Raw genomic sequence first — 27,939 nt, 5'->3', positions numbered from 1 at the left:
CTGTGTCTTACCCTCTTGCTTGAGGGTGTCAATGATGGCCTTCTGGACAGCAGTCAGGTCGGCAGTCTTACCCATGATTGCAGTTTTGAGTAATGAACCAGGCTGGGAGTTTCTAAAAGCCTCAGGAATCTTTTTAAGGTTTTTAGAGTTAATTTGTTGATTCAGATGATTAGGTTAATAGCTCGTTTAGAGAACCTTTTCATGATATGCTAATTTTTTGAGATAGGAATTTTGGGTTTTCATGAGCTGTATGCCACAATCATCAATATTAAAACAAGAAAAGGCTTGGACTACTTCAGTTGTGTGTAATGAATCTAAAATATATGAAAGTCTAATGTTTATCAGTACATTACAGAAAATAATGAACTTTATCACAATATGCTAATTTTTTGAAAAGGACCTGTATTGCAGTGGATGAGGGCCTCTCATAGAGAAACAAGTAGCAAATCTACTTTGACACATTGTGCTTTTGGATTAGCCCGAGACCCAAGGTTTCTGCTTGTTAAGAAACAACTAATTCTTAAAATAAGCTCTGGAGAGCAGCTACTAATCCCACTGTTTTGTTCTTTAACTCTTGTTTACAACTTGCTGCCACTGTATAAATAAATCATGATGATAAATTAAAAATGTAAAAAATTATTTAACAATTTACTTATGTAAGTGCCACTCTTAATGTAATAACAAATCTTCAAGTTAAAATTAGTTCTTAATTACCTATTAACAAAGGCACCGATTGTTGGTGGGAACGGCAGGAGCATGCTTGAAATGATTATATAAGGAGTTAAAAGGGGTCATTTATGTGCAGAGTGCAAAAACAGATGCAGTGTGCCACTGTGCTCTGATATAGGTATGGGATCTGTTATCCGAAGACACGTTATCCAGATAGTTACAGATTACATTATGTCAATAATTTTTTTTTTTTTTTAATTATTTACTTTTTCTCTGTAATATTTAAACAGTACCTTGTATTTTATCCAAACTAAGATATAAATAATCCTTATTGGAGCAAAACAATCCTGTTGGGTTTAATTCATGTTTAAATGATTTTTCAGTAGCCTTATGGTATGGAGATCCAAATTGCGGAAAGACCTCTGTCCAGAAAACCCCAGGTCTCACACATTTTGGATAATAGGTCTCAGGAGACTGGCCAGAAAGGCTACAAGGGGGTCAATAACAATTTTGAAAAAGCTACAAAATGTATGAATATAAGGATAGGGCTAGTCAAATCTGATCTGTGTGGTAGGGAGTCAAGAATGAAGCCAGCTAAAGTCTCCCTAAGCAGTGTTTGAAGTATTCACCATTGCATGCCGGGTTTGACTAATAAAATGCAATTCTTTTAGTCTTGGTGAGTTGCTATTGGTATAAGGCCCAGATTTTTTTGCCAAAACTGAATATACTAAGAGTGAACCTTACTATGGAATCTAGAAGAAAAACAAATGTAAATGCATATTTATATTCATCACTGACCTTTATCAGTTGTGTTGCAGTGATTAAAGCCTTGTACCAACTTTAATGCACATGTGATCCTGCACAGATATTTATATTGTATACTTTTCAAAAATACCAAACCAATATAGACATTATAACAAAATGCTAAAAAGAGACCAGAACCTGAGCTGTTAATAGTAAAACACAGGCTACATAGCAAAGGACTGCTTTTGCACTGGGCAGTGGCCAATTTGCTTGTCCAGTTCTTCCCTACCTGGCTCTTGTGTGTGCAGTGGCGTAACTACATGTTACCAGGCAGAGTCTCTCGCCCTTAAATATGTCTGTGATTATTACTGTCATTATCTAGATAGATCTACCTTTACGCAAAGTCACTGACTTCAGTACTCCTACACTCTGTTCCCAGCAGGATAGGATTATTCTGGTTTTTCAGGATTCCCAACTGGGAGTTCCAGATAATTAATCCACTCCACTTCATTTAATCTTGTGCCGCGGTGGGTACTTGAAGTCTTTGCCTTAGAAATATAAAGGATTAATTTCCTGGAAGGTTTAAACTATTAATAAGGTATCGTTTACATGGTAGCTAAAGCAACATCGCTTTTGTGAGAGATTTCCTCATAGCCAAAATCATATCATTTAATGGGAATTCTATGTCCCTTGAATTATTGATGTTTCTATGGTCTGCTGTGACCAGAAATGGAGAAGTACTTCCAAATGGATATTCTTTAGCTTTACTAAGCTCTGTCCTGCCCTTATAAATGTTGCATAGCGCACAGTGGGCAGATAAACAGTGTATAAAGTGGCGTGCGGTTTGCTAAATGACAGCTCCGTTGAAGAGGACCCACATTTATGTAAATGTATTCATATATTTCTACATTCCAAGAACGTAAACATTACCGTTTGAGGGATTTTTAGTCACAGATGTGGACTGAAGAAACTGTATATCTAACCATTTCAGTTTAAATTTTACGCAGCCTGTGATGGCGTCCCTGAGCCTGCTATTCTGTGATTATATCATTCTGACATCTCCGCGTGTTGCCCATTTCTGCATCTCATATTTCCCTTGCAAGTTGTACTGTAGATTTGTGTGTATTATCAAGCTTTTGCAATTATATTCCTCTATTTATATGGTATATATGGTGGCACAGGGATGAAATTCCCAAGATGGTAGGTATGCCTCTCCCAGAATGCTCTATGATACACTGCAGATGTGGAGAAAAACAGGGGCTGTGTTTACTCAGGCTGAAAAAGCCTATACAGGGATGAACAGTTTTAGGAGAGCAGAGAAAAACACCTATATATATATATATATATATATATATATATATACAGGTATCGGACCCCTTATCCGGAAACCCGTTATCCAGAAAGCTCCGAATTACGGAAAGCCTGTCTCCCATAGACTCCATTTTAATCAAATAATTCAGAATTTTTAAACTGATTTCCTTTTTCTCTGTAGTAATAAAACAGTACCTGTAATTGATCCCAACTAAAGTATAAATAATCCTTATTGGATGCAAAACAATCCTATTGGGTTTAATTAATGTTTTATTGATTTTTTAGTAGACTTAAGGTATGGAGATCCAAATTACGGAAAGACCCCTTATCCGGAATACCCTTGGTCCCGAGCATTCTGGATAATGGGTCCTATACCTGTATATATATATATAGATATATATATAGAGAGAGAGAGAGAGACAGACTTTACCTGCTGAAAACTAAATAAAAGGTATGTAAGCCAGGCAGAGTTTTTGAAGAAATTCAGTTTGTAATTTGTGTTAAAAAATGTCTGTTACAGAGTTCTGTGGATGCCATATAAAGAGATATTGATCCATTAATGTTATTTTGTTATTGTGTTCATTTCAGCAAACCTTGGAATCCAATTTTCCCATCTTGGTCAAGCACAGCAGTGAACTTGAAAGCCAGATGACCAAACTCATCCAGATTTGCCAACAGGTTGAGGTAAGGGCAGAGCTTTTCATGCCCATGTATTGAAATGTCATTATTTTTTATACTAATGTAAAACAAATTTAATGGATAGCAATTGGGGATTGAGGCATATCCTACTTTCCCTTCCTCCTCCATGACAATGCTGTGGACAGAGAGGACAGGGATCTGAGAATCAGTCAGGAGTGATGGATCAGAATTAATAAAAAATAAATAATAAGTGGGATAGAAAAAGGATTGAAGGCTTATAGTAGATACAATAGCAAAAAAGCATTAACCTCATATACAGTGGAGGAAATAATTATTTGACCCCTCACTGATTTTGTAAGTTTGTCCAATGACAAAGAAATGAAAAGTCTCAGAACAGTATCATTTTAATGGTAGGTTTATTTTAACAGTGGCAGATAGCACATCAAAAGGAAAATCGAAAAAATAACTTTAAATAAAAGATAGCAACTGATTTGCATTTCATTGAGTGAAATAAGTTTTTGAACCCTCTAACAAAAAAAGACTTAATACTTAGTGGAAAAACCCTTGTTTGCAAGCACAGAGGTCAAACGTTTCTTGTAATTGATGACCAAGTTTGCGCACATTTTAGGAGGAATGTTGGTCCACTCCTCTTTGCAGATCATCTCTAAATCCCTAAGGTTTCGAGGCTGTCTCTGTGCAACTCCGAGCTTGAGCTCCCTCCATAGGTTTTCTATTGGATTAAGGTCCGGAGACTGACTAGGCCACTCCATGACCTTAATGTGCTTCTTCTTGAGCCACTCCTTTGTTGCCTTTGCTGTATGTTTTGGGTCATTGTCGTGCTGGAACACCCATCCACGACCCATTTTCAGTTTCCTGGCAGAGGGAAGGAGGTTGTCGTTCAGGATTTCACGATACATGGCTCTGTCCATTTTCCCGTTAATGCGAATAAGTTGTCCTGTGCCCTTAGCAGAAAAACACCCCCAAAGCAAAATGTTTCCACCCCCATGCTTGACGGTGGGGACAGTGTTTTGGGGTCATAGGCAGCATTTTTCTTCCTCCAAACACAGCGAGTTGAGTTAATGCCAAAGAGCTCTATTTTGGTCTCATCAGACCACAGCACCTTCTCCCAGTCACTCACAGAATCATTCAGGTGTTCATTGGCAAACTTCAGACGGGCCTGCACATGTGCCTTCTTGAGCAGGGGGACCTTGCGAGCCCTGCAGGATTTTAATCCATTGCGGTGTAATGTGTTTCCAATGGTTTTCTTGGTGACTGTGGTCCCTGCTAATTTGAGGTCATTAACTAACTCCTCCCGTGTAGTTCTAGGATGCTTTTTCACCTTTCTCAGAATCATTAACACCCCACGAGGTGAGATCTTGCGTGGAGCCCCAGAGCGAGGTCGATTAATGGTCATTTTGTGCTCCTTCCATTTTCGAACAATTGCACCAACAGTTGTCACCTTCTCTCCCAGCTTCTTGCTAATGGTTTTGTAGCCCATTCCAGCCTTGTGCAGGTCTACAATTTTGTCTCTGACATCCTTGGACAGCTCTTTGGTCTTTCCCATGTTGGAGAGTTTGGAGTCTGCTTGATTGATTGATTCTGTGGACAGGTGTCTTTTATACAGGTGACTAGTTAAGACAGGTGTCCTTAATGAGGTTGACTAATTGAGTAGAAGTGTCTAACCACTCTGTGGGAGCCAGAACTCTTAATGGTTGGTAGGGGTTCAAAAACTTATTTCACTCAATGAAATGCAAATCAGTTGCTATCTTTTATTTAAAGTTATTTTTTCGATTTTCCTTTTGATGTGCTATCTGCCACTGTTAAAATAAACCTACCATTGAAATGATACTGTTCTGAGACTTTTCATTTCTTTGTCATTGGACAAACTTACAAAATCAGTGAGGGGTCAAATAATTATTTCCTCCACTGTATAATGAAGGCGCAAACTTTACCAAGGTACAGTAGCCCTTTGGCAACCAGTAAAATGTTTCCTTCTCATCAGCTGACCAGTAGAGGCTACCTGTGAATTGGTTAGTATAGTTGATTAATTTTATCTTTTATTACATTTACCCCTTAGCATGCCAAAATATTTTTCCTCACAAAAATGAAACTCTGGTCAGATAACACCTTGAACACTGGGTATGATACTTCAACGTTAGACTAGCTCTTCTTACTGTACTAAATGAACACAAACAAGGACATGGACTTGTCTCATTACTGGCTCATACAGACTTGTGCAGTTAATAAGAGCATTGATTTATACTTTTAAGGTTAATTGTGATTCTCTTACACTAAAGGGGACATTTATGGTCACAAGTATAGTGAGCAATATAGTGCAGTTGCTAGTGCAATAACAAGTTTTTTTCCAGAATTCCAGCTTCAAAGATGTTGCAAGGAGGCATTCCGTCAGAAGCATTTACAATGTGCTGGGCTGGCAGTTGTAAATGACCCCTTATGTCTGAGTTTCAGACTCACTGTTAACTATGTGACAATGTCCCTAGACAGCAATAAAAGTAAATATTTATTACCTTGACATCAACACCTTCAAGATGGCCTCTTAAAGGGGTTATATAGATTCATTACAAAATGATTTTCAAAGCTATTTGTAAACATAAAAACCCTTTTTTACTTTATTTTCTGGAGAATGGTATCTCAAAGAAAAACTTACCGCAAAACCTCAGTCTGATTTTAAGAGTTCTCTTATTCACGTTGTTTTTGTGGTCCCACCACTATATAATGCATTCCCTGGATTTTACATTACATTGTTTTTTCTGCAAAAAGGAAAACGGGGGTTCTACTGTATATTCAGAACAAATCCTTAACCAACAAATAATGTATATAGTGAATAATGTACCCATTTATACTGAATCTTGCACCCATTTAAAGGCTTTCCTACATGTCATGGAACACAAAAGTAGCTTATAATATCCTCATATTTTAAAGCAGGAGGTGCATTATTTAGTATAGTACACAAGTTTAAAGGAGAAGGAAAGGCTAATAAAGAGTTAATCTCAAGCTGCAGGCATACCTTCAGTTGTCTCAATAGTGCCCTTAAGTCTTCCCATATTTCTCCCGTTCAGATGATCAGAAGCCAAACAGGAAGAAAAAACGCTGAGCTGTGTAAAGAAAGTTCCCACAATGCCTCACTCCTGCACCCAGACCAGTGCACATGCTCAGTGTGTAAGACAATGAGGAAGCTTCCTGCTGATTGGCTCAGATCCACATTCCTAAGGGGGGGAGGGAGTTCTTAGCATTCTTGAGGGAGGGGGGAGCAGGAGAGGGGAGAAAGCTGTGTGTCTCTGGCACATGAATTACAGACACAAGAAATCTTTTGACAGAGAACTCAGTGCAGCGTTTCTGTGAGTGCTTATGGCTGTATTTACATAGACCTTTCTGATAAAGCTTACTTAGTTTTTACCTTTCCTTCTCCTTTAAGTGAATCATGTGACAGAAATTGTTGCACTGTTTATAAAGATATAATTTACAGGATATTCATGGCTCTTGTGTATTATATCTTGGTACATGGCCTATACAGACTAGAGCACTTTGGGCTTTAGCTTTTTTTTTTCCTTTGCCTACTCTTGCCTGCTCTGAAGAATCTTGTTAACTGGCATATACATACCACTAAATATTGCCCTTTTACATCTTTTTCCCTTGAGCCACCATTTTGTTATGACCTTTGTGCTCCCTCACTGATCATCTGACAGGAAGTCATGCAGGTTCTACCTTAAGCAGGAAGAAGTGTGGGAGTAAAGTAAACAGCTCTGTCTGTGTGTGTGCCCTTGGTTTATGTGTAAGCACAGCTTACCTTATAAGAGCCAGAGTATCTATCTACCAACGGATATTATTTAGGAAAAAAAACAGTGTTTTACATATTGGCTTTTATATTATATAGTTTAAGTGTTCAGAGGTATAATTATAGTTCCATTTGGGAAAGCCATAACAATAAGGCCTTATCTGTCGCCCTCTTTTTCTGTTGGGTGATGCTTCATAACCCAGTATTGTGCTAGAAAGGCACCAAATGACAGGTTACAAAAACATGTTGTTGTATCATGATATTACAGTGACACTCACCCTATTGTGTGGAACAGTTTCTCACAAAGCACTACTTTCTCTAAATGCTGCCTGTCAGCTTGTAACACACACTGAATGTCACCTCTCAAATACAGAACCATGGATCCTTTCTCTTCAGGTAGCCATGACAATATTCAATTTAGGTCAGCTAGATATTTAAGTGAAAATGTCCTATTGTTATGGATATTTTAAAGAATATCCTGCAAAAAGAGCATTGCTTGGTGTGTTCATTTAGTCTGTGTTATGGCTTGAATGGCAGAATTAAGAAATACACAGAGGAATATGCTCTAACGCTTGCTAAACTGGGCTGTCATGCAGTAGAGTTTTCCCAGGGAAAGAGATAAATTAAGGGCAAACGTGTTTCTCCTTTTAAAAGACAAATACATAACATTCACATGACTGAAGGTTTGAACCTTCAAAGTCAAGGGATATGTTCATCCCTGTACAATGGGTTTATCATAATGAGCAGTTCAGTAATTGCCTGAGAAAGCTCTACTGAAAATGAAAGCTGTCTTGGTGAATAGTATATAATATATCCTACCCCCCAGTGTAGTAGTAAATCTAATAGCATTATATGGTTTTAATTTTTAAAAAATATTCCAGTTTTATGAATTATTTTCAGCACATACAGTAGATAAGTGAAACCACAATCTTAAATCTTTGGCTATGAAAATGTCTGCAATTTAAGGACAATTATGTGAAGCCATCTATACACAAGGTTATCAGAGGTCTTTCCAGGTGTTTTTTGGAAAACATAATTGCAACTGAAAGTATTTGTTTCATTTATTTTTTTGCACTTCTTCTTCTCTTGCAACAATGGATCAGAAGTCATTTATGGGTGGAGAACATTGCAATTTACACCTGGAATTGCTCTTACATTAATTACCGACCCCTTGTGTTTCTAATAATGCCCTTCATATTTCTTTAGAGAAGCTGGCTTCTGTTACGGTGTTTCGTTTGTCAGAACCATCAGTGTGGAGAACAGAAAGTGACAGGCAGATATTGCTTTTCATAGCAGTTAAATCGGTGAAAAGTTAAAAGAATGTATGGTATAAAGTTGCTTAGAATTATATCTTATTTTATACATTTTTCCAGCCACATTGATTCCTCACTTAATACCAAAAATTGCCTCAGACACACCCCAGTGCTGGAAATGTCAGTGGTTTGAGAGGCAATATGACTGATGTTTTAATAGGGAAAATCATATGCCATGAGCCTAATGCCATTTCTGTCAAACTAAGGGAATTTCATACACATACAAAACGTCTTTTTTTATGTACATGCACTGTATTATTTAGCTATCACTTCCCCTTTGAAAGCAAAGTTATTTATGTCCCCTTTTAATGATCAGTATATTCATATATATTGGGGCAGTTTATATACCAGAAATGCCCATATGCCCAAACTGCTACTGTAGTGCAGAAAGAGTTAAACATTGCCTTTGACAGCATTAAAAAAAACCATAACAAGCATATTGCTGCTAGCTGCGTGTGCGGCATGAAATGCCTAATTATTTACACTCTATGTATAGAACAGAAAGTGCAGGAAAAGTAATTCAGCGATTGTCAGAACAAACATCTCATTTTATAAGTGAACGGTGCCTGAGACAATATGGGTTCTGTATGGAACATGAGCACATACGCTAGCTTCAGCCCACTGGCCTTACATCAGTATTTGCAGCATTTGCTCTGTCAGTTAGACAAATAACTTGGCTGATTGTGTACGACACAAACACCTCTGCTTCCCTGACACTTTTAAAGTGTAAGTAAAATCCTCTAGGTCTCAACAAGCTTTAGAAGCCATGCAGCCCCAGTCATCAATTAAATGGAGGGTTTACAGTACGTGCTTCTGGTGGCCCACTCAGAATAGCGTGCCCATCTCCTTCTGCAGCTTTTAATGATCTTCCTTTTCATTCCTATCCTGTTCTTCCAAGGAAAAATATGGAAAGCATTGCAAGATACTCTAATAAAAGCGTTATATTGAACTGTCATTGTAATAGGAACCTCACCATGGCAATGTCAAGTTGTTGTCTGCTTTATATTATATCATTAAAAAATGTGAGCTTGAGTATGCTTGCTCTACAATGTATGTTTGGTGTATGTGTTTTTTGTTTTTATGCATCAACAGCTCTGATTTATTTTATGTCAGTGATGCTTTCAAAAAGTTAGAGACGATGAAAGCGGTATGTAGGACTGAATCAGCCTGATGGCTTTACACCAGTATAACTCATCAAGTCATTTACAGCCGTAGCTTTATGGCAGCGAGGAGTGGACAGTTGCCCGGGGCTACTGTGTAAATAAATTTGAGATATTTTTAGTATTTTCTTCCGCAATACAGCTAGCTTCTCTGAATCTATAACTCTGCCAGGAGCTTTAATGAAACAACAGATGGAGGCTAGACAGTTAGATATCTCTGATTAAAGGTTTTTGTCCCTGTCAAGTTAAAGACTCCCAGCATTCCTGCACTGCCTATGTCAAAGCCCCCATCGATTTGTCAGTCAGGGATATGTCTAGAGCATGAAGGTAACTGGTTAACAAGTACGCTGAAATGGCAACCAAGAGGAGCAGCACAAGCAAGGCTGACACCGCAAGCACTTTATTTTAGTTGTCACAATCCAGTTTTAGCCTAATGTGCTCCTTTTTTCATGGGGGTTTCAGTAACCTATCCATAGGCTTGCTGCTAGTGAATGGAATTCTGTTATATGTTATAGAAGTAAAACCTCTATATGTGGACAGGCCTACAAATGTTAGAATTACCTATTGCTGATTGCCATTTATAATCTTTAAAAAGAAGCTTGAGCCCCTTAGGTGGGCTGCTTTGGAGTGAAACCTTCTACAGGGTTTAGCCGTGTGATGAACGCAGCATGTAAGGAGATCTTTATATAATTTCAGAAGTGGTATATTTTTTCTCTAATACCCCAGTTCTACAAGACAGCAATGCTGACACTTCTGATAGGAAGCTTTTCCTATGCAGGTAACACCCGTGCATTGCCCAATGGGGCTCGACAGCTGCGTGAGTCATTTTGCTGTACATGAAAAAGTTAAGGAGTTGCACAGCAGATAGACATACATACAGACTGGATTTATTGCTGTAAATAGTTATAATATAGGGAATTACAACCTTACTGTATATTTTAGGAAATCAAAGTACGGTAAGTCAAGAGGCTTTGTATTGTCATTATTTTCTGGGACCATTAAGGCTAATTGTATTATAAATGAGATACAAGTGCTCTGACTGGACAAATCAAGTCAGAATTGAGTCCTGAGTTGTGTGGTGCAATACATGAGTGAGAATGATGGAACCAGAAGGATATGGAGCTCACATTTGACACTACATAATTGTTTATGCGCTGGTGACACACTTTCATTTAATTACAGACAAATGGTCCTACTGAAATCAAGTGGGATGGAGCACCTAAATGCTGAGGCAACTGGAACCTAAAACACATATACAAATATTTATATTTAGAATTGTTTTTGTGCCTTAGGAAAGACACATTTAAATAAACTTTTTAATGGCCTTCATGTTTTTAATGTGTTTTGCCTCTTTACAGCTGCTACTGTTATATGGTTGCTGAGGTCACCAGCCTTGGCAACCAACTGACATATAAAACTTTTTACTGATTATCGTTCTATTCTGGCACTATACTGTTTATCTTCCATTCTGATTTCCAAACCGCTGCTAAGATAATTGAGGCTTAGCTACTAAATAAGAGGTAAAACTTTCATGTGAGAGAACTGGAGAACAGAAATAATTCAGAAGATATAAAAATAAAAAGAATTTTAGAATATGTTTGTTTGTTTGTGCTGAGCCCATGAGAGTCTTAAAGCAGCCTTGCCCCAAGTGATGATTCCTCTTCCACCTTAATAACCAAATAACTTGTGTTTATGTTGCCCGTGATGCTAGTGTTTAGCCATGCATCTCTTGCTCTCCTTACTTGCAGCTCTCTACAATATTACCTTAGAGCTGATAGAGTTATGGTGTCTTTTATTGAATTGTTATATTTTTTTATTTGTGCTGCTTTATAACAGGCACTAGAATGTATGGCTTGATAACAGGAGCCTGCTAGGCTTGGGTGCATTATCCCAGCTTTTAACTTTTTTTTTTACCACAGCTAATAAATGTTACGTCATTTTCTTTGTTAAAACAAAAGGTAGAAAGTATGTTCAGCACATAGCCTATTCATTGAATGTACACTGAATAAGGAGTTAAACTGGCCCTTTAAATATTATTGATTTTGCACATCTTCTGGATTATAACTTGCTGAAAATGACCTGCTTCTTATGGAATCAATAATATTGTTTGATTTTTAAAATTCTTAAGCAGTCTGTTAAAGCCTCCATACCATTGACTTAGCCTTGCAGAATACATGATATTCAGTTCATCTCATTCTAGAATAGGAATCTGTGGAAGCAAGATTACAATTTATTGACAGCCATTTCAAATAGATGGATAGACATTTGGACACAGTTAGCACCTGTTTCTATGGAAACTTCAGCACTGGGCAGCAACTTTGGTACACTGGTATTGTTACTGCAGCAAAGATGCATTAAACAACAAGATAGGAGTTTCTGAATGGAATCTGAACCTGAACACAATGCATGGGAAGCACAAAATTGTACTGTCTGAGAAAAAATGTGTTGTCTTGAGTTGTGCAGGGCATTTAAGTTACATGGATTCTTTGATTATATTACCCTGAAAGGCTACAGACTGAGCATTTTTGAATGATAAAGATATCACTTAAAACATTTAGTTTAGCCTAAAATGTAAAATGGGGCACGAGACACAGCATTGGACTTTGCTCGGTATACTGCAAATGTGATTTCCTCAGGCAGGGAAAGACATTGCTGTATTTCACAGTGAGCTACTTTACATCATATTGATTTGTTTGCTTATTTCACCTGACACTGGATCCTTGTCAGATATTTTGATACAGTGCCATGTAAATGGGTGAAGGCGACAAAACTTGATTTACCATTTGGAACCGATCGATTGGGATAAAATACAATACAATATCTGTTGTTTTTTCCATCACATGTTTAATCTGGAGGCAAGTTAGTGATTTTATCCTATATTCTTGTTCTGCAAATATCACAATACATGTATCCATTTTTCTATTCCAAAAAGAGATGTATAACATTGGCAGATCCATATCTTCTATGTAGTAAGTCAGAGGTTTGCATACTTTCCTTTTCGAATAATATGAATTAACATTTTAAGTCTTGTGACTGTTTGGATAGAAATACTGAATATGAAAAGACTGCAGGGGGGAAGCTTTGCTTGTCTGCCCTTCAGCATAAACGAGTTGTTTATCCCCTTTACAGTCAAGCACAGAAGCCCCATGAAAATGTTGATATATTTTAGAACAGAAAAACAGCATCTTGTTTGTGTTTGTCTTGTATAACTAATTGGACAGGAGCAGGCATCTGATAATAACAACAAACAGCAAAGTTCTTGAAATAGTACTATGTAGAAAATCCGAAAACAATGGCAGATGTGATACATCATCTTCAGCCAGTCTTAAAAACATACTTTTTTAGATAACAGAGAGACTCTGAATTTAAAATAAAGCTGCTAATGACAGGAGGTCTTACTGAGATGGAAATTATTTATTCAAGGGATATGGTGCAATTTGTCAAAGTAGAATGACTATATTAAGAATCCATTGAGCGTGCTGCTGTACAAGGTCACACCGGTCTAACAATCACAATAATCAGGGGGCATCCTGTCTGATACATTTTGGTATAATGTTGTTGTACAGGTAAACACCAGCATGCATGAAGCAAAACTGAATGAAGAATGTGACGAGCTAATGGACATCATACAGAGAAGAAAGCAAATGATAGCAGTGAAAATCAAAGAGACAAAAGTAAGAGTTCCTTTTTGTGAAATATATTTTCTTTTACTGATATGGATAGATAGGATAGAAAATATTTATATAACACTTTTCTCCTACTCAAAGTTTTAGTTATTAAAGCAGCTGATGTGTGTAAGTGCCGGAAGTGTGCCAGTAGATTAAAGAGGACATGGGGCATAAAGGTAGCCATACACAGGCATATTTAATCTGCTGATTTAGTGTCTTCAGAATGAGTCGGCAATTTATCTCATATTTGGGGCCCACCGACAGCCCTGCCCAAATAATATCTGGCAAAAAGCAGCCAGTATTTGGGTGGCCAAATTGGGCTCAGATCTGCTCTTTTGGCAACCTCACCAAAGGGGCAGATTGGTCATTTATGGCAAAATCCCCATAACCTTGTAGGCAGTGATAAATACTATATGGTGCTGATTTTAATCTGCACTAAAAAATATTATTATCTTTACCCCTTTATTTGAGATCCCCATAAATCCTCTTTCCATGTCTGAATTTTAAATAGTAGTGGGTAAGTCCTTTGCCATGTGCTTAGTAGGAGGTGGGTAGGCAATCACAGCCCTGCATTCACACAAGCAAAGATAGACCATAGTTTCCTGCCAGGTATACCTGGTTGTTGATTGGTTCCTATCTTGCAGTGCTGAGTGCCACTGGCTTCCCTGCAGAGCCTGGGAAAGCAGCTAGCAGGAAGTGGAACAGATGGGTGGAACTAGATGGATTTCAAAGGTTTCTGGGAAAATTTTCAATAAAACACTACATAACTAAACTTCTCTAAGAACACAAAAGCCTCGAATTATTTGTTTTTGTAAGAATTTGTGTGTGCTTACAAAAGAAAAAAAACACAAAGTAAATAAAGATTGTTACAATTTGCCCAGGACAAGTTCCATTGACATCTACATGTCCTTGACAGCTTTTATATGGTGTATTTATATATTTGTGTTTTTTGTGGGTTTTTTTTTTTTAAATTGTGCAGGGAAAAAAAACTACAACCTTTAGTAAATCTGTAGCAAGAAAGGGGAAGTAATGCTCAGCACTAAATTTTAAACCATTGGGGGGGTTGCAATGAGGCTGTGACCACAAAACTTATATAGACAACAACAAAAAGTCCTCTGCACTCAACAGCAAGAGGTCATCTGCTATAGGTTATACAGGAGAAGTGGTCAGCTCCCATCCTTCCCAGCTACAGTCAGGTGATCCCCTGGAGCCAATAAAAGGGCAATCATTTGGGGGTTTAACTCAGTCCATTTGTTAAATGAACAGAATAGAGTAAAATTCTTAATGAATCAGATAAAAGTGAGTGTAGCCCTGGCCAGACTAGGGAAGACTTTGATGTAATTGACGAGCTTGAAGTATTTTGCAATATATGGACAAACAATCCCTGTGAGTGCAGAGGACCTGTTGTTGTTTTCCTTAGTAAATCTGCCACGATATCCCTCTTTAAGTGATGTGTCCTAGTTCACAAAGACTTACTATTGGGATCCCATCCCAACATTACTACAAAAGTAATAGCAGCTGGGAGACCTCTACCTGGTTTGGATAGCACATTTACAGTTTTTCATTCCCAATTCAGTGGTGGGACAAGCTGGATCCATTACAGGGTTTATAGAATAAGTATTCTAGTCTCCCCATAGAACCCTATTCGGAACCCTGTGTATTTGGAGATTTGGTCTTCTAATCTGGGCATGTTCCCACCTATCCTTGGGGGCCAGGGAAACCTCTCTGTTAGCACTGTACATCTTAATACCAGAGTGCATCAGATCTGAGATGCATCTGGCTGCTCTGATCCATGTACATAATGTGCAGTAAACAGTTTAAACCTCTTCCTAATACCTGTTGTAACATCTCTAAGGTCATGAAGTTAAGAAAACTTGCTCAACAAATTGCCAATTGTCGTCAACGTCTGGAACGATCAACAGTACTAATCAACCAAACAGATCATATACTCAAGGAGAGCGATCATGCAAGGTTTCTGCAGGGAGCTAAAACTGTAGCAGAGAGGTGAGCAAACTTTTGCTTTAATGTTCTAGCCTGTCGATATACTATGTAGGGTTAAATACAGCCAGTCTGGCATTTTTTGGCATTCACCAATGGCATTGAATGTATTTGGCTTGCAGAGACTGGGAACCTCACATCCAACTATTAAAAAATATTCTAGTAAATGAATTGATGCAGCTTTTCCTATTTGTCAGACATTGCTGGCTGATAGTAGCTGTTGGCAGATTAAGTAAAAAATTAAGAAACCATTAACTCTAATTGATTGTCATGAATCCCTCCCAGTGGGGCTGAACTTTCAACCCATTAGACATTTCACAGCCATTGCCTGCATAATCATGGTCTCCTGATGCATTACTCTATTTCCTTCCATTTAGTAACAGTGTTTCTATTCTCAGCAATGTATGTTTAAAAAAACAGTCTAGTATGGTTAAAAAGCAGTCTAACCATTCTTTTATAAGTGAAAGATATTTTGTGAAATATACCTATATGAAAAAATAGAACTGATGTGTTAGTTATGTCTAATTGATGATCCAATATGACAAAAAAGTAATATAACCATATCTTGAAGGGACAACATAGTCCTCCTGCTTCACGTTGCCTGGGCCAGCTGTAAAGGTGAGCAAAGTCTTTTTGGTGATTGTTACCAGCCAAGGTTTGGTACATAGTGTACATATTGGCAATATATGAAAATGCTGTATTCATTCTTGCATTAATTAATGTAAGACTTTCTAGTATCAGATACTTATGTATTATTACAAGAAATAATTTAAAAAAAAAAATAATTTTAAAATTATTTTAGAAGTATTTGAAAAAGTATTTTTAATGTCACCTCAGAATTAAATATATGACTGCAGAACTCCTCAGCCACATTTGGGGTTGTGTTACCTCTTATATACTATAGTTCTAAAAGTTTCCAAAAGTTGTTTCATGTAAAGAAACATCCAGTTTCGATTTACAGATTTTATTCATTTTTATCCTGGTATTTATAAAACAATAATACATTTCTGAAACACTTTACAGAGACAATACTTTAGTCCCTGCTCTAGTACAGGTAATGAACCTATCACATTCACACACAGTTGAGCCTGTACATTGTGGGAAGAAACCCATGCAGACATGGGGAGAACATAGGAACTCAGATAGCGTTCTACCTAGAAGTGAACTCAGGACCCCAGTAGTGTTACTCAATGAGCCGCAATGCTACCAAAGTAGTGCTGTCAACCTTTTCAGTAGGGTCATTATTTCATATACTAGCTATGTTGGCTGCATTATATAAAAATAATGTCATACAGATACTTCTGTACCTGCCTGGTTATAATAACCCTGGAGGAATATATCTGGCCAGGGGGCCCTTAGTTAGACAGCTGCATTCGGTTTTAGGCAGCCCTGATTCAAAGAGACATACTACTGATCAAATATTAAACCTAGCATCCATAAAATATAAAGTTTGGGTAGGGAGGAGTCTCTTTCTCTTTCGTGCCTCACTTTGTATTCTGCTTCTGTATTTGAGAAAAATGTTTTTTCTAGATAGTAAAGTGCAGTTTTGGTCTCCTGTACATGGAAGTAGGAAAATCAGGAGGAGTGAAGAGTCTGGCTTTATCCTAACGCTCCCAAAACTCACACTGAGTCTGAATATTAGTGCGTGGAACAGTACTCTATTTGGGTCTAGCACTTTAAAGGGGAAGTTAACATGAAACTAAATGTTAGTATGGTATAGATTGTCCTATTTTAAGTACCTTTTCAATTGATCTTCAGTATTTATTTTGCATGCATTCCTATTTCCAGTCTGCAACTTGAAATCTCTCTTGTTTTCAGGGTAACTGACCCCAGGAACCAAAAACACACATGGACTGTTAGGGTTACATTTTAGCACTATTCTTCATTTGTAATTCTTATCTTTGTATATATAACTTTATTTATAAAGCGCCACAAGGGTACTCAGTGCTGTACAATCTTACCATAAACAAAATTACACACAGGGAGGACAAGTGTTATAATAAATAAGTATAAATACACAGGGAGTATGTTCAAAAATGAAAAATATTGGTGAACTTTGTATAAAGTACTTACGAAAAATGCTTTAGCTCCTAGTTGTTGCTCTGTGCTGCAACCAAATACAACTGCAAAAATCCAAAAATAGGAAAAAAAAGCTCCAGCAGATTAACTGCAAAACATTTATTATGGGTAGTGGTAACACGACATGTTTCGGGTTAATACCCTTTATCAAGTGTACCACCAAATCCATTTCACTATAGGCAAATGTCGAACTGGTCTTTGCATCCACTGACCCAAGCATTTTAACAGCCCTTAAGCTGATAATACAAGTTCACCCAAGCACAGAACATACGTTCAAAAATGAAAAATGTTGGTGAACTTTGTATAAAGTACTTACAAAAAATGCTTTAGCTCCTAGTTGTTGCTCTGTGCTGCAACCAAATACAACTGCAAAAATCCAAAAATAGGAAAAAAAAAGCTCCAGCAGATTAACTGCAAAACATTTATTATGGGTAGTGGTAACACGACATGTTTCGGGTTAATACCCTTTATCAAGGGTACACTTGATAAAGGGTATTAACCCGAAACACAGGGAGTATGCCCTGCCCCGTAGAGCTCACAATCTATTTTTTAGACCTGTTAATGTTCTAACCAAACTGCTGCCTGGTTGCTAGGTTAATTAGGCACAACTTATCAAATCATAATTGAATCTCCAACCTCAAGAACAAAATATGTAAATATTTAAAAAAAAACCAAAAAAAAACCATGGAAATTTAATTACAAGTATTTATAGAAAACTGCGGTCTACTTCATGTTAAAAGTTCATTTTAAGGTAAATTACCACTTTATGAGAGGGCACTTTATAGATTTACCAAAAGACTGTATACTTAATCTCTGTGCCATGGGTGATGATAGCTGACAGGTTGTTTGTCTCTTTCGTGCATTTGCATATAGACATTTCTCTTTAACAGACAACTCTGTTTTTAAAACAAGCATCAGGACTAGCCTTGGGCAATGTCAGAGAATTTCTGGTTTCTCTTTCCGTCTGCCGGAGTTTCAGATCTGGGGGCTCTTCCTCTGGAGATATTTCTCTTTTTCAGTATGCAGAGATTGAAATCCTTAATTGGACCTGTAGTTGCAGTGAACCTTGCAAGTAAAAACAAATGAGCGTTAAATGGTATTTGGGAAAAAAAACCTGGGATTCTGTGTCTGGAATAGTAACTACGATAAAAACAGATGGACCTTGGTTAGACATGGGGATGGAAACAGAGCAAGGTTTGGACATTTAGGCTACAGCAAGTTTTTCTTCTGTTCAAACATATTTCACAAAAAAAACATTACTGCTTCCACATTTCAAAAACTGAAGTCTCTCTTCTAGACAAAGTAGCCAGGCCACGAAGGTTACCCGGGGTCACTGGTAAGGATTTAATTCATCTCATAATGTTGCTCTACTTAAATAAAGCAAATCAACAATAGTGTTTTCTAAAATGTGCATACATAAACCTCTGGGTCTGCTCACTGCAGATGTCCATGAATGGGTTTTGTGAATGTTAATAAGGACAGCAGTGAATTAATAATCACTGTACTGGCAAGTATGAGTTGCTATTTATATTTAATCATTTTGCAAAAAAAAGATACTAGCAGTTGTGCTTCAAGTTTCAAAAAATTAAAAAAGACAATCTACATAATGTGAATGCGAAAGGAGAAGCAAAGACAGAGACAAACTGTAGGGCCACTGCACATTTCTCATCCCTAACTACAAGCAACCACACAAAGTTTTGTCGCCCATGATAAATCGTGGCTACCACGGGAGACAAAAGGTCCCTTGTTTCCTTGCCGCTAGCTAAAATGCAAATTGCTAATGGGAAAACATACACAGTGTGGCTACTTTCCAAGTAGCCCATAGTTTTGGCAACTTTGGGCTTCTTCGCAAAGTAGTCACGTATGTTTTCCCACTGGCACTTTGTATTTTAGCCTATAGAAAAGCATTTGAAGGAGATTAGTCGACCACAGTAGGTGAGATTCATTTCTGGCGGCTAATCTCCTTGTGTGTCTGTGTCCTTACAGCCCTTCACAAGCAGAGCAGATTGCTGAAGAAGAGCATGTACGCTGGAAGCTTATGTAGTCCTGGCTTTTAGTGCACATGTTCCTGGACGCAGATCAGTGGCAGAGATCCAGGGAACTTCCGTTAGGGCTGTGACAGATGGGGAGATTAGTCGCCGTGCGACAAATCTCCCTTGTTGCGGGTCGACTAATGCCCCTGAAATGCCATCCCACTGGCTAGAATGTTAAACGGCCGGTGGGATGGCATGTGCGGCGCTGCGATTTGCCGAAATTGCGTAAGTTGCCTTGAGAGGAAACTTCACCCGATATCCCCACCTACGGGTGGGCGATATCGGGTAGCAAGTGGCTTAAAAAAAAAATAATCAGATCGGATTACATTTGCGGCCATGGGCAGTCGGTTCGGGGACCCCGATCCGACTGGATTTTCTAACCTGGCCAATCGAGATCTGGCCAATTTCAGGCCAGATATCGGTCGGCCAGGCCGCTCGTTTCTGCCCATACACAGGCCGATAAGGGACCGATATCGGCAGCTACTATCAGCCCGTGTATGGGGACCTAAAGTCAAGCAGCCAAAGATGGTATCTGCCAGTCACTGAAGTACTGCATTGGATTAGAGTTGGAAAGCAGGGATATTCTTGAAAGTGTTGTTGCTGCAGTTCAGGGGCCTTATAGTCTGTATTTTGCTTTACTTCTCCTTTAAAAACTGTGTACTGATTCTGTTTTACCACTAGACTAGGTGTGTGCAGTAAGGCATCTTCTCTGTGCAGATTCCATGACTTATTATGCATATTGCATTGGGAATGCTCACTCCGGCTCCGGGTGCAGACACAGAAGAGCGCTGATTCAAGTGTAGGGGTGGATTTTCAGTTTGCGTTTATATGTAGGTCAGCGCAATAGGTATCTCTTGCCATGTATTTGAATGGCAGTTGCCCAGGTTTATGTGCATGGTTAGTGATATAGTGCTATGTAGCTTTATTAAACAGAAACTGTTTCAATGTTACCTAAGCTCATGTGGTTGCTGGGCCCTTCTCCAACACCAAAATACGTAGGGGCATATTTAGGATCATTTGATTATTGTTTTTTCAATCCTGTTTTTATTTACATGTGGGTATTTGCAAAAGAATCAAAGCTTGAAAAAACTAGTGTTGTCAGCAATCTTTTAACACTCTTTAGGGAATCTTAGAAAATACATTCTACTACTTCAAAGCAAGTGGCATCATATTTTAACCAATATTTGTGTTTGCTGTCTGATTAATAATTCAGCTTGTTTGAATTTAAACAGTACATTGTTGCACAAAATTGTACATGTTCCCACTGCAGGAATTCTGGGTCCTGCGTTCAGTAAATTGCATTATAAATTATTAAAGGGAGGAGAGGAATGTGAAACCCCTCATTAAGAAATGAAAAAATGTTTCCTTTCCACAAAGAATTCATATGAAGTTATTAATGTATGTGACCATGACATTAGGAGCGTGCCCTAATTGTCTCGGACACACTGGATCTGGGCTTTTGGCCTTTAGATCTGCTGTTATCTAGTGTCCCCACTGCGTACCATTGCATTATATATAAAAATGATTGCTGCTGATTCTGTTTCCAGAATTAGGAAAAAGGGCCTCAACTATATGAGTTGTACCTGTACACATCCAAATAAATATTTGCCTTGAATTCGAACTCTTATGTTTCTATCAAGATTTTGCAGATGCTTTGGAAAGTTGGAACTATACTAATACTGCAGGTTTAAATTAGAACTAAGATTGAGGGATTACTGGGTATATGGTCCACTTCTACAAAATGCAGCTTCTATACTTCTATTTGTGTATCTGCACTGACAGGCACAGCATTGACCTGAATACAGCTACAAGGAGCAAAGATTGGCCTGAAAAATGTCTGCTTTTGCATTTCTCCGCTCAGTGTAGTTGCATTCTGGCCTATGCTGTGCCTGTCAGTGCAGTCAAACACAGGAGTGTATAGGAGCGGATCTGCTTCTCTCTGCCTGCCTACAAAATGCTGGCAGAGAGAAAGCAAGCCGTACACACAATTTACCCTTACCCTAAAACTTAACAAAGAATTAAGATAATTATTATATGCCCCCAGTAACCCAGCAGTAACCCATAGCAACCAAAAAGATGTTTGTGACCAATAAATGCTACTTGCTGATTGTTTGCTATGGGTTACTGCTTCTGGGCAAACTTAGTGTCTTTTATTACATAACCCCAATGTGTTGTTATTGTTATAGGGTTGCTAAAACATCACATTGACACTCATATGATAAATCCATCTTACAGTCACTGTTCGTTTGTGACCTCTGTATCAGCTGTTGGTGATATTAGAGGTATGTATAAAACAGCTATAGTAAAGGGCTACTCAGTCTTCCATAGAGGTGCAACACATCACTGCACACTGCATAACATATCAGGTTCTTCCACTTTCATCTCGGCAAACTAATTCTGTATGGATCTCGCTTTGTAGATGAGGCATTATGGTGCTCAAGCAGAAAAGGACCTTTCCCAAACGGCAACCTCCAAGTAGGAAGCATAGACTAATTAACAATATCATTGTATGGTGTAGTGACACCTACCTGTATATCGGCAATGAGGGCTGTGGACAGCAGACTTTGGGCCATATAGTGTATTTACTGTATAGTTGTGAAACTATAGCTTCCAAACAGATCGGTTGAGGACACATGCAGCCAGAGGCTGGGCTGGAACTAGGGTTAGGCAGAAGAGACACTTGCCTATGGTGCAACGATAGGCAGGTACTTCTTCTGCCTACCCCTAGTCCGGGTGTCCCCCTGGTGCCTGGCTGTCTTGGCCTGCCTCTGGCCAGAGCACCGCAGTGATAAAATTGAGCTTTTTATATTATTATTATTATTTATATTATTTTTGCCAAGTAAGATGTTCCCTATCCTAAATAGCATGAATCACACATAACTATTCCAATTCCAAACATTTATTTGCCTTTTTCCCTTTAATATGGAGGAGGGTATTAAACATTTCAGGACTTGGATTTTATTATCTCACTAGTGACCTGGAGTTAATTGATGTCTCTGCCTTTTATATAAAAGCTTTGCAATTCCATTTTGTAAAAACTAACTTCACTGGCAAAGTTCACTTAGCGGAGCGAGAAGGGAACTGCCGGGGTTGTTATACGCAGTTTGCAAAGAAATTAATTGGTAAAGCAGAACAAGGAACAGGCAGTTTGATCAAGTTCATAAAGCGACTGGAAGCTTTGAACATTGCAGCATTCATTCTGTAGTTCAGGGACAAGTATATATGTATATATAGCTCTGAGGAGCTCAGGCAAAAGGACCCATTTGCATTTTAATCATCAGCATTTGCTTATTCAGGGCATGCTGACCAATTGCTTATTCAAGGCATGTTAACCAAAATGGATTTTTAAGCAGAAAAAAACTTTAAGCCACTTGTAAGCTGACCCTATCAATTTATTTAGATACATGGCATTAGTTGGACACAGATTGTTTAAGGGGCATGAACAGAAACAGCCCAGGGCCTCAGCATCCAGGAAGGTACCAGGGTGGGGATTTAAAAATACATAATAAATAAAAAGAGTTATATTATGTCTTTTATTAGATGCTTTACTTACCAGGGATATTGGGAGTTGCAGTTTAGAAAGAGTGAATTGACCAAAGAGGTAATATTGCGAGGCCCAGAAGGGAGGTATCCAAAGGCGGAGCTTAAAGAAATGCTTTTATCAATGCGTCCATATTGTTGAACACCATAGGGCTCAGTGCAAATGTAATGTGCAAGTTCAGGCACAAGTCCCCTTGCTTTTAACCCACAATGCATCATTTCCAACCACATATCCAGCATAATTGTGGCTTCAAGGTGGCCAAGCTCCTAAGTTGCAGCTGATATATTAGAACATGCACCATTGCCATTGTGCTTCAACCTGACTTGGACCAACCTGAGCTGAAAATATTTAATGTTGAGATCATGTCATCATTTCTGGGCGTCAGAATAACACCTGCTGCTGATGTTTGAGGTGTAGGTGCCTATTTTTCAAGCAGAATGTGTCGCCACCATATTTGCTAGCTGAGAGTCTGCAGTTAATTAGCAAACATATTTCTAACTTCTCACAATTAACTTCACTTCTTACTTTTGCAGAATCAGGAATGCCTTGGGCTTAAACACCCACCGGGACTTATTAGCTAACTTGCTAAATTGTGCTAAATTGATCAAATGCAGTTGCCAGTAGTAACCATCTGCAATTACTTTTGAGTTTTGATAGATCTGCTACAAGTTACAAAATGAAAGATCTGACTGGTTGCTATGGGTAACTGCATGTTGCACCTGTGTTTATACATGGGTTTATACAAGAAGCAGCCTAAACATTTTTAAACAAACATTGATAATGCCATATTACAAAATGTGATTTTGTTGGGCATCCCTCATTGATTATAGTCACTTACCTTCTACCCCAGACTGGCATGTTCTTCAAAAATGCACCAGGCGTTGGTATATACAGTACAGTACAACAGAATGTGCTGTCCCCATCTTCTACGCTGTTGTAAGGGATTCCCCTGCTCCTATTGAAACTGGAAGGAGCACAGGCCAATGGTAAGAAGGAGGTGACTAGAATCACTGGTAGGTGCCTAAATTAGAGCACCCTGCTTTTTACACTTGCCTGTATATCAACATATAATCATTACACAAAAAAAAAAAAAATTGGGGGTTGCATTTTAAAAAAAATTGTGGTGATTGGGTTCAACCAAGGACTCCATTTAGTTAGTAAATAGAACATTTTGTTAGTGTGCACAAACACATGGCTTAGAGATAAGTCCCCTTCCCCAAGTCTTCTCTCTGGAACCTCTGCTCTAATGTCACAGTATAAAGGATATGGTTACTATAGAGAAGAAGGCATGAAGCAGCAGGTAAAAGGGCATAGCCAAATGCTATATAAAAGAGCCAGGCACACGTACGTTCTGCTACCCATTTGGTGGATCATATTTTGTGATATGCGACGCACTCACCCCTCCTGTCATAATCTAATCTATCTTTGCTAGGGCCCTAGGCATTTGAACTTTCTATTACTGCTCCGATGATTGCTCAGCCCTTAGCTAACGCTAACTGTGCTATTACTTGATTACTTCCAAGCCCATTCTCTTCTTTAGCCTCTGTTATTTTTCAATCAATTATAGCAGTCAGGGCTTCCAGTTCATGTCTCAGGCTCACAGCACAAAATGTAATTGCCTTGAAAGGACAAACCTGGGAATTCATTTAACATTTCCACTCAGAGGGCACAGAGGCTGGAGGCCAGGAGGGCACACTGTGCATGATGGAGGTTACAGTACAATTTTTATATAGAAATGACTTACTTAAAATCAGCGTGACCCTGCAGCCCAAGAATTGCTTTCCAGTATCAAACTTTCAGTCACATTACTTTTGTTTCAGTTGAAATAATGAAAATCCACATTTTATTGAGTAGTTGTTACTTCCATGGCTTTCTTGTTCCTATGCCAAGTCCGGGAATGGGACTCAAAATAGACCCTGGCATTGCAAGTACACAGAGGCCCAATCAGCCCCCACCAGACCATGAAATAGGGACTGTCTATGGCATCTTACAGCAGCCCCTCTGGCATTTGCCCCACAGATAGCCATTCTGAGCCAGGCCTACACATGCAACAGACGTGCCCTAAAGAACTGCACGTGAATGCTCTTTCTGGCAGTGTGTGCATTTCATACATGCATGAAAGTGATACCATGCACTTACACACTGACTATGAAAAAATGTCTCCTAGCAAATTGTGTGCAAGGTACTACACACTACTTAATGGTGTCAGAAATTGTGCTTGCATTTTGTGAAAAACGCGGCATTGTTGGCAAAAACGTGGTGCACTTTCATTCATACATGGGCCGAAATGTGTCAGAAACTGTTGTTCTGTTATTAAGAAGGTATCATTGCTGAATGCAGTAACAGGCAAATATACATTTGTTTTGCATTTAGCGTTGGTGTATGTGTCCCTGGGTACAGATCTGCAGGGCAGAAATCATTTAACACTTGCATTGCCTTCCAGTGCGAAGCATACAACTAAACACACACTCAGAGGTGAGTGCCTACTATAGGTTTGGTGTCTATTAAAGCAGAAGAAGAGGTAAAATATTTTGGGGGGGGTGCCAATTTGTTGGATACCCCCAGTGATTCTGTTTGCTAACCTGCTTCCCTTGAATGATGCTCTTCTTCTTCAAAATAGCCATCAGGCTGAGAAACTTTTTTATGAGGGCCACACCGCCATCTTTTTTCACTTTTCCATGTATTCCTCGTGCCACCTTGGCTGAGGGCATTCGTAGTACAGAACGTCTTCTCCTGTGCCCAGGGGATTCCTGGAAAAGTAGAAAAAGATAGTGGCATGGCAGCTAGAAGAAAGTGCCAGGGGACAGTGCATTGATGATGAGACGCATCTTCCCGGGTAGCAGGTTATTTATTTTACCTTCACTTGTCCCAAGGTTTCTAGCAAAAATTCAGATATTGCTTCCATTTAAGTTAATATGTACAACTTTTCCACACTTTTCCCTAATTTCTTCTCGACTACAGGCACAAAAATGTATTTTTGTTGTAATTTTGAGAAGCACTACCCATTGCAAAAGCTTTAATCTAGAAATACGAATTGTTCACTTGTGTGTTTGTGCGTTCAGAGCTTAAAGGGAACATTAAACTCTGTGTCAGATATCACATATTCTGTGAATAGTGCATCTGTTTCACATGTTTTAGCACATAGAACCTCCTCTATGTTACCTTTTTGCAATGAGAGCAACTGACATTTATTAGGGACACTAATGTGTATAAAAAAATGTTGCTTCTGCGTGAAAAGCCATATTGTGAGGTACAGGGCGTGTATGCTAAGCTTTTTCATGACTTATATTTATGTAACGTGTGTGTGTTTAAATAGGGGAGTTTAACACATTTATTTTTCCCTGGACTGTCAATGAGGGCACAGACTTACTGAAATAGGAACGTTACAAAAAGCTGCTCAAAGAAGGAGACATTTTTCTTTCTTGGCACATTTAAAAAAAGTCCTTCAGTTGCAGCTGTACAAAACCATTATGTTTATAGGTGTGTGTACAAGTGTGTGTCCAGTTACATTCCACCAGTAGGAAGTGTAGTATTCAGGCTTGAACTTATGTATGAGCCAGTATTTTTACTGATTTACATTTGTGGAGGAATTTTTAGCCTTTTGGGGTAAATAAGAACCTGCTCTTGGAGGATTTTTTTCTCCCAGTGGAATACATTTAAATTTGAGCAAATAGTCATAACCGTATATTTCTCTGTGAATAAATATGTATTGAAAAGGATTAATAGAGACCCACCTAACCCTTTGGATTCTTATTGGTTCAGAAACCTAATTCTAATGGTTGTGGGTTAGATTTATCAAAAATGGGAAATCCAGCTTGATTCCTATTAATTTGATCTTTGATTGATTCCCCCCACACTGGCACTAGATGCTAAACCCAGGGGCAGATATCCATAACGTGGTTTGTGGACTGTGGTGGGACTGGAATCACAACTCTGGGACACCCTTTGGCTGTGGGGATCACCAGCTGCTCGAAATTAGTTACATCACTGTCAGTATTCTTATTAGATCAATTCAATTTTTAAATCCTTTACAACCTGCCTTAGCTGCGTTTAATGAATATAAACACTATAACAAATGTTGTAAAACAGCAATTAAGAAGTCAAAGATGGAACATGAAGAACATATTGCAGCACAGGCTAAGACTAACTCCAACAAGTTTTCAGAGTATATTAATAGGAAAAAGTCAGAGTTGCCAGACCCACCCTTTATGGTTCAGCTCAGTCTAGTGAGTGTTTGACACAGGATATTGTACATAAAGGTTTACTCAAATTGTATGCATGTTAAGGTACCAGAGGCAGATGGAATACACCCTCATGTACTTAGAGAGCTTAGTTTAGTTTAAGCCAGGCTTAAAGTGAAAGACTCACTTTCAACAAAGTTTTGAGCTGTATTAAAAGTGGCATAGATGAAGAGGTGATATTTATGAATGCTGAAAGCTTGTATTTTTTACATATATAATTTAGCAAATAAATGGTACCAATTACCCTTTTTCAATTAATCCAAATACAAGTTTTTCCCTTCTTGTCTTGAAGTACAGGAATGGGGTCTTTAATCCAGAAGGCCCTAAACTGGCAATGCTGCCAGTTTAGGGTTGAATCGTCATATAGAAGTAGAATCCCTATTGTTTCTACCTCCTTATCTGACGATTCAGCCCTGAATGTCAATTTAGGCAACAAATGATCTTTTCGTTCAAAAGGATCATAATTAGTATGTGTATGGCCACACTTGGGCTAAGGGCAGATGGTGCACATCATCTGCTTCTTCTCTCTGCTGCCATTGTCTCTTTGTGTAGCTACACTGACAGGTAGGGCATTGGCCTGTAAGCAGCTACACGGAACAAATATTGGTTTGATTGGTGTGATTTCACTTTTCCACAATAATATCTGCTCTGTTTAGCTGATGGGAGCAGATCCACTTTGCTCCACCTGTATATAAAAAACATTTGGAGAGAAGTGGATGGCACCATGCATCCGGGGGGAGGGGGCCA

General features: G+C 38.6%; 1 protein-coding gene across 2 annotated transcripts in view; it reads left to right on the top strand.

Moving 5' to 3' along the window:
- The window catches only part of mid2 (midline 2), a 146,606-nt gene that overhangs the window by 24,854 nt on the left and 93,813 nt on the right, over nucleotides 1-27,939 (top strand). For both annotated transcript variants that reach the window (XM_018096932.2, XM_018096931.2), the window contains exons 3-5: nucleotides 3,313-3,408; nucleotides 13,199-13,306; nucleotides 15,156-15,304. In XM_018096932.2, coding sequence (XP_017952421.1) covers nucleotides 3,313-3,408; nucleotides 13,199-13,306; nucleotides 15,156-15,304 — 353 coding nt within the window. The remainder of the gene's footprint in view (nucleotides 1-3,312; nucleotides 3,409-13,198; nucleotides 13,307-15,155; nucleotides 15,305-27,939) is intronic.

Source organism: Xenopus tropicalis, chromosome 8 (genome assembly GCF_000004195.4).
Source record: "Xenopus tropicalis strain Nigerian chromosome 8, UCB_Xtro_10.0, whole genome shotgun sequence".
Classification (NCBI taxonomy): domain Eukaryota; kingdom Metazoa; phylum Chordata; class Amphibia; order Anura; family Pipidae; genus Xenopus; species Xenopus tropicalis.
This window is presented reverse-complemented; position numbering and strand designations above follow the sequence as displayed.